Source organism: Sesamum indicum, linkage group LG10 (genome assembly GCF_026168435.1).
Source record: "Sesamum indicum cultivar Baizhima isolate 11 linkage group LG10, ASM2616843v1, whole genome shotgun sequence".
In the NCBI taxonomy this organism is placed as follows: domain Eukaryota; kingdom Viridiplantae; phylum Streptophyta; class Magnoliopsida; order Lamiales; family Pedaliaceae; genus Sesamum; species Sesamum indicum.
The window spans coordinates 16,830,005-16,837,995 of record NC_142666.1 but is presented as its reverse complement, the minus strand read 5'-3'; the positions used below and the strand labels follow the sequence as shown (position 1 = coordinate 16,837,995).

The following is a 7,991-nucleotide window of genomic DNA, read 5'->3' as shown; positions in this document are numbered from 1 at the left end:
AACAGACATAACTGAATTCGAGCTCGAGCTCAAAATCGAGCCGACTCGCAACCTCCGCTCATCTGCCACTTCTAAACAAAATAGTGGCAAATAGAATAACATTTAAAAAATTATATAATTATACAAGAATCCCAATTCCCATTGACAGAGGAAGATGTCGCAGAGGGCTGCTTTCTGTGGAATAGCTCTCATTCGCAGAGGAATTGCGCCTCAATTTTCTGGTAATTTTGTGTTGCCCAACAATGATCCATTGTTCTCTTCTACTTTTCATACTTCTTCCCATAAACACGGCCCATTTTCATCCAAACCCAGAATAGATTTCAGTTCTATAAATGATGTAGATAATGCTGTTTGCTTGTTTCGTGATATGGTGAGATTGCGGCCGCAGCCTTTTGTTTTTCAATTCAACAAGCTGCTAACTGTTGTTGTCAAGATGAAACACTATTCTGTTGCCCTTTCTCTGTTCGACGAAATGCGTCAATTGGGTGCCCCTGTAAATGAGATCACAATGAGTATTGCAATCAATTGCTATTGCCTTCTGAATCGAGTGGATTTTGGGTTTGCTATCTTGGGTACCTTCTTCAAGCGCGGTTCGGAACCAGATGTAACCACTTTCGGCACTCTTATAAAAGGGCTCTTTCTGGTTGGTGAGATTGCTGAGGCAGAAAAATTGTTTAAAAAGTTGTTGTCTGAAAAACTGTGTGAACCTAATGAAGTTATGTTCCTTACTGTGCTAAATGGTCTCTCCAAAGCTGGACACATCCTCGCTGCCCGTGATTTACTTGGGCATTTTGAAAACCTGAGCTGCAAACCCAATGTTTATGCCTACAGTGCAGTGATTGATGGTCTGTGCAAGCATAACATGGCTGATGATGCTCTCCATCTCTTATCCAGAATGATCGAGAAGGGTATTTCACCTAACATTGTTACGTATAACTCAACGATTCAGGGGTTATGCAATGTTGGTAGATGGAAAGATGTTAAAGACCTGCTAAATAAAATGCTGGATAACAAGATTTCTCCTGATGTGCGGACTTGTAATATATTGGTGGATGCATTTTGCAAGGAAGGAATGGTGGAAGAGGCTGAGAATGTTTTGGGAATTATGATGCAAAGAAAGGTTTGTCCTAATATTGTCACATACAATGCGCTGATTGATGGATATTGCTTGCGGGGCCAAATGGGTAAAGCAAAAAGAGTACTGGATTCCATAGCGGACAGGGGACTTACACCTAGCATCATCAGTTATAATAGTTTGATCAATGGATATTGCAAGCGGGGAATGGTAGATGAAGCTTGGCATCTCTTTCTGGATTGTTCTTGTAAAGGATTACAGCACAATACAATTACCTACAGCACCATGATACACGGATTATTTTGTAAGGGTAGATTTGCTGATGGCTGGAAGCTTTTCAACGATATGGAAGCTCGGTGTATAATTCCTGATTTACAGACTTATACTATCTTGTTGGATGGCTTGTGCAAAACTCAGCAGATTGCTCAAGCATTTTCATTTCTATGCATGATGGAAGACACAGGTGTTAATCCTAGTGTAATTGCATATACTATCGTCATTGATGGATTATGCAAAGGTGGAAAACTTGAGATCGCCAGAGATCTTTTTAATCAACTTCCTTCCAAAGGTTTGCAACCCAACACCCACATATATAACATCATTATTGGTTCACTTTGTCGAGAAGGACTTATCGAGGATGTAAAAGTGCTGCTTACTGAAATGGAGAAAAGTGGTTGTGCACCTGATAGTGTGACATACAGAGTCATGATTCAGGGTTTTCTGAAGAGAAATGAACTTTACAATGCAATGCCCCTCATGGAGGAAATGTACAAAAGGGGGTTCTTAGTCGATGCATCTACTGCATACATGTTACTTGATCAGCTGCAACTAAAAGGTAAAGACGATGTTCTGCTGGAACTTATTAAGAAAGTTGTTCCAAAAAATGATGATCTATTTGGCTTCTAGATATAGCTTGAACAGAGCATGAGTTCACCTGTTACTTTGTTTATAATTTGATCTTCTGTCGGCAAATGTTGTGAAGTTTCAAGAATAGGTGTATCACTGCCAAGAACATCTAATGAAATGCCAAAGTCAAGATAATAGGAGGGTCATTCCAGACTTACAATTTGCATTACAGAAATTATAATATGACACGAATTTATTAAAAAACAAAAAATTACACGCATTAAGTATAAAATTAAAATGACTTAATTCTTAGGGTGAACTACATCAATACCCATGAGCTTATATCTAATTATACAAACATTTCTCTACCCTTTGTAAAATTACAAGGACATTTTTGAGGGAGTGCTAACATAATTCATCTCAAAGGTATTTGTGTAAGTTTTTATGTGTGAAGGGCATCGATGTAAATTGTAATATCAACCTTATTAGTGCATTTATAATTTGCAAATAATAGGGCATTTTTGTAATTAGAACTAATATTGAGGGATGCCAGTATAATTTACCATAATTATTATTAATATTTTTTTCTACATGTTGTGTCAAAAAAATTTATTTTTTTCCGATGTCCCCTTAAAATTTATAATAATGAAGCAGTTGTGGGTCACCAAGGAAATGGCATCCCAACTACCTTGCCAACTTTGGCACTTCTCACATTCTCAGTGAGAGATCAGATGTGTGATGTCGGTTTTTTGACATCCACACGTTTGATGTTAGATTTAATTATATAAATATTTTTTTCTCTTTTATAAGTTTACAGATTTATCTATAAAATGTATTTGTGCAAAATTTCGCAATAGGGAGTCTATGTACTTACAAATACAGCTGCAACGACAAAATATATACTTATAATTTTGTAAAAAAACTGTATTCGAACTGTGTCGATGTACTTTACCTATTACCGAACAATGCTCGTCGTCGTTGGTGCGCCGTAGGCAAGAAACTGAAGCTTGATCTTCTTCAATGCTGCTAAAACATGAGACATTCCAGGTCTATCTTCAGGATTATCTTCACAGCAATTGAGTGCTAATTCCATGAGAGATGATAGGCAACTTAGCTTCTCATTGTAAAACCTATCTTCAGTGCTTAATAACTTGGAATCCACAATTCCGACAATCCCATCATCTCCAACAGAATTGGAGATCCAACGCTTGATGCTCATCTCCTCATCAAACATCTCATCACTGGGCTTTCTCCTTGAAAATGTCTCCATTAACAATATTCCATAACTATAAACGTCACACTTTGTTGAAACTATTCCCTCTGATCCGTACTCTGCACAACAGCACAAAAGTATGTACGTCAGTCAGTCGCTACAACAAAAGATATTATTAGTGACAAAGTTTCCTTAGACTGAAATGAAGAGTTAGAACTTAGAAGCCTAACCTGGCGCAATATAACCGAATGTGGCTAAGGTGTTGGTGTAAGAAATGCTCTGATCATCCCCCAACAACTTGGCAATACCAAAATCACTCAAATGAGCAACCATATCTTCGTCCAGCAAGACGTTGCTCGGCTTCAGATCACAATGAACCACTGCTGTTGTAAGGCCATGATGAAGGTATTCCAATGCAGACGCCACATCTATCATTATGTTCAGTCTAAGCGTCGTGTCCAGGAAATAGTCATCAGAGTGCAGCCACTTCTCTAGGCTGCCGTTGGGCATGTACTCCAGCACTAAGGCCTTAAATTCATGGTTAGAGCAACTACTGATGACTCTGGTGAGATTACGGTGGCGAATATTACGTAGCACTTCACATTCTGCATCGAAACTCTTGAATGCTGCTTCTTGTTCTAAGTTGAACACTTTGACTGCCAAGATCGTACCATCTTCAAGAATCCCTTTGTAGACGGCTCCAAAACTCCCTCTACCGAGCAAGTTGTTGTCGTTGTAACCATCAGTGGCTCTTAGAAGTTCATAGTATGATATTCTTCCATGTGTTGCGCCTTGGAGTGAAGCTCCCCTGATCGGAACCTTACGTTTCTTTCGATAATTGATCACTATCAATGCCAAGATTAGTGCAGCAAGAATGCCCAAGACACCAAATGGTATCGTTAGAGCTAGAAGGAGTATTTTGTTGTTGGACCTGCGAAATGATGGTGTTGGACATGGTGGGACTTCAAATCTTCGAGGTCCACATAAAGCTTCGTTAAACATAAACGATTGTCGTGTAAAATTGACGAAAGGACCACCAGGGGGAATTTCACCTGACAATGAATTGTAAGAAACATTAAAGATTTCCAGATGTTTGAGTGCCTCCAGGGACTTGGGAATCGACCCAGAGAGATTGTTGTGAGCAAGGTCCAGTACTTCCAAACTTATCATGTTTCCAGTCGTGTTGGGTATGGATCCCAGCAATCTATTGTGAGACAGAGAGAAGTTGATCAAGTTGTTAAGCCCTCCAACGGTGATTGGAATATTCTGTGTGAATTGATTGAATGACAAATCTATCAATACTGCTGCCTCCAAATTTCCTATTTGTGGAGACAGAGAACCATTCAATAAATTGGAAGACAGATTGAGTTCTAAAAGATTCTTGAGGCTCCACAAACTCGATGGTATACCCCAACTTAATCTGTTGGTATCCAGATAGAGCTGTCTCAAAGAAATGCCATTGCCGATGCATCCTGGAATTTGACTTGAAATTTGATTATTGCTTAAACGCAACTCTCCCAAGTTGGTCAACTCACAAATGCCTGCTGGTATCGAACCACTTATTCTATTGTCCGAAAGAGACAGTCCTTGAAGCAAAGCTAAACTTCCGAGCCCAGATGGCAGAAAACCACTCAAGTCATTGCTAGACAAATCTAGCTCTACTAAACTAGTTAAGTTTGAAATTTCATTAGGAATGCTACCCTTTATTGTACTATTCCAGGCAAGAAAGACCCTCAAAGATGTGGAGAGGTTTCCAATGGAAGGCGGAAGAAAGTCGTCAGCACGATTATTGTGCATCCAGAAATCTGTCAAGAATCTGCAGTTTGCTAGGGAAGTGATGAAGCTCAGTCCTGTCAAATTGTTTCCATGCACGAATAGACGTTGAAGGAGTCGTAAACTGCCAAGTTTGCTGGGGATTGTACCACTGAAATGATTATTTCCAAGGTTTATGTATGTGAGTTTGGATGAATTTGCAATGGAGTCAGGTATATGTCCACTGAGAAGATTAGTTTCAAGAGATATTAAATCCAGATCAGGGAGTCGACTGCCTATACTTTTTGGAAGACTACCAGAAAGTCGATTCGCTGTAAGTGCCAGTAATGTCAATGTTGAGATGTTGGCTATCTCTTCTGGTATAGAACCATTTAACAAGTTCGCAGCAAGATGGAGTTGCTCTAGTTGTTGCAGTTTACCGAGCTCCCGCGGTATCTCCCCTGCCAATTTATAATTGCAATCAGTGTTAGGAAACTGCCAAGGTTATTATTTGATAAAATGAACAGAAAAATTTACAGAGTAAAGCTAGTCATGTGCATGTGACGTGCACTGTTCCAACCACGGGGGAGTCGGGGAGGAGTTCATGATCTTGTGTTAGTAAATCCGAAACTTCTCTCACCTGTTAACCTGTTATGGAAAAGACGCAGCGTTCTCAGCATCGTGAGATTTCCGATTTCTCTTGGTATGAAGCCAGTGAACTTGTTATCGCGGAGAGATAAATCCTGGAGTCTTGAGCAGCCGTCCCAAGTTGAAGGTATAGGGCCATACAAATAATTATTGTAGAGATTGAGGAATTGAAGGTTTGGGAGATGAGAACACATGTGGGAGGGCAGTGTACCAGAAAGGCCAGACCAAGCTAAATTAAGTAATACCAGTGAAGAAATGTTGAATATGGAAAGGGGTATGGAGCCGGAGAATATGTTTTTCCCCATACCCAATTGCTGCAGCCTACGGAGATTACCAATCTCTTCTGGAACATCACCTGTGTCAAATCATCCAATTTTACTTAATGAAAACTAACGAAGAGACATATTTGTTAGACAGAAACAAACATCAAAGTATTAGATATAATTTCATGGAACATAAGGAGTTTACGTGTAATTATATCAAAGTTCAAAGTACAATTATCCCTTTCTCTCTCTCTTTTTTTTTTAAATTATGTGCCTATATGAAGTGAGTTCTACTTTTCTGGTGGGAAAAAAATATTTGTATATGGGTGCCCATCGGTATTTCCTCATAATAAAGAGCGTACCGGTTAAGTTGTTTGCCCCAAGATAGAGCGTCTCAAGCATCGTGACGTTCCCGATTTCCCTAGGTATCGGCCCAGCAAATGCATTATTCGACAACGACAGAAGTGTGAGGCGTCGGCATTCTGGAAAACTAACCGGAATACGCCCAGACAGAGCATTCCAGGACAGAGAAATGGTCTGAAGTCCCGGAAGACGGCCGCAAATGTCATCAGGAAGTTCACCAGACAATCTGTTCCTTGTCAGGGCCAACATCTCCAATTTGGAAACATTGTAAAGCTCAAATGGTATAGAACCTGTCAGCTGATTGTTCTGAATGCTCAAAACCATGAGGTTTTGAAGCTTGCCGATTTGTTCAGGTAATTTCCCACCCAAAGAATTAAATGACAGGTCCAACATCTCAAGCTTCGACAGATTGAAGATGGTCGCAGGTATGAAACCTGAAAAATTGTTGTTTCTAAGAGACAGGCCCTGGATTTTCGACAGGAAACCGAGGGAGGCCGGAATATGTCCCGTGAAGTTGTTGGAACTGAGATCAAGAAACCTTAGACGGCGTAGTTGAGCTAACTCTACAGGCAGGTTTCCCTGGAAACTATTGCCTTTCATGTCAATCGAGACGAGGAACGACAGGTTCCCTAGGTGGGGAGGGATGGTCCCTTTTAGGCCCATGTCTGAAATGTTTAAGGCTGTGATCCTATGATGACGACGGCTGCAAGAAACTCCGATCCAGGTGCAGACATCGGAGGGAATAGACCAGTTTTGGCTCAGAATATGGGATGGTTCTAAGTGGAGACGGGATTTCAAGGAGAGAAGCGAAGTTTGATCGGTGGTGATATTCAAATTCTTGGATGAAGTAAGTGAAGAAGTCATCAAGAAACATAGTATGAAGGTTGAAGCTAACAGGGAACAGGTTCTTCTTCCCATTGAACCGCAGCAGAGGGAATTAAGATGGTGACATAGCGAGGAATATTAGTAGTATCTTAATTAGCTTTTACTTTTTTATTACGTAAAATTGCACTTTTAGTCCCATAAAATAGGAGATTCAATATATTTAGTCATTTACTTTCCGAAATTTTTAAAGGGTTCCAAAATTGAGAATAAATGACAAATTTAGTCCTTCGCTTTTCTGTATTTATGCGACTAAATGTGTCTAGTTTTTTTAATTTTTTGGACTATTTTCAAATTCCAATAAAAAATCGGATTAAACTCGCCGAGTTTTCTTAATTTTGAAATTATTTTTAAAATCTCGTAAAATAGTGAATTAAAAGTGTTAAACTTTAGACTGAAAGTGTAATTTAATTTGCTCCTTTATTTGAATGTAAAAAGAAAAAAAGAAAAAAAAATAGTGGGTAAAGCAAATAAAAGGATCAAGGTATAAAAATTGATGCGGGGATATCTTACAAAGGTTGTCTTATGGTCTTTCCATAGAATTAATAGTTATTGATTTTCAGACGAGCTCTGGATCGTTTCATTCATTTATGGTCTTTAATTATGACAATTTTCAGTGCCTGTACTCTAATATGAATTTATCCACCGTTACCACTAAATTAGTTTTGAATATAAGGTTCACATAAAAAATTATTCAATTGGGACAAACCTATAAGCAATAGGTATAACTTTTATTACGTTAATATTCTTAAACTTTTATTATTATTTCTCTTACCACCTATATAAGAAAATTATAAACCAAGACCTCCCCAATATGAATATGATGATGGTGTGTTTTAATTGGTAAACTCGTACTTTGAAAAATCAACCCCAATTAAAATAATAATTACCCAAATTTACTGCAAAAGAATTTGTTTCGAGAGATTTCGACACTGACATAATTGGTTTG

The 7,991-nt window shown here is 38.8% G+C and overlaps 2 protein-coding genes across 3 annotated transcripts; one reads left to right on the top strand and one right to left on the bottom strand.

Moving 5' to 3' along the window:
- On the top strand, positions 1 to 2,066 carry LOC105171907 (uncharacterized). Its single transcript, XM_011093163.3, has one exon. The coding sequence runs from the start codon at positions 155 to 157 to the stop codon at positions 1,979 to 1,981; it is 1,827 nt and encodes a 608-aa protein (XP_011091465.1). The 5' UTR covers positions 1 to 154; the 3' UTR covers positions 1,982 to 2,066.
- Positions 1,953 to 7,190, bottom strand: LOC105172069 (uncharacterized). Of its 2 annotated transcripts, XM_011093407.3 has the most exons (5): positions 6,160 to 7,190; positions 5,527 to 5,889; positions 3,365 to 5,347; positions 2,874 to 3,253; positions 1,953 to 2,090 (listed from the first exon to the last, which is right to left on the bottom strand). In XM_011093407.3, exons 1-4 carry the CDS (start codon positions 7,076 to 7,078, stop codon positions 2,877 to 2,879), a joined length of 3,642 nt encoding a protein of 1,213 aa, XP_011091709.2. In that variant the 5' UTR covers positions 7,079 to 7,190; the 3' UTR covers positions 1,953 to 2,090; positions 2,874 to 2,876. The 2 variants fall into 2 exon arrangements, with proteins under 2 accessions (XP_011091709.2, XP_088741794.1); XM_088885668.1 differs by lacking the exon at positions 1,953 to 2,090 and having other exon boundaries at positions 2,166 to 3,253; positions 6,160 to 7,189.
- Positions 7,191 to 7,991: the final 801 nt, after the last annotated feature.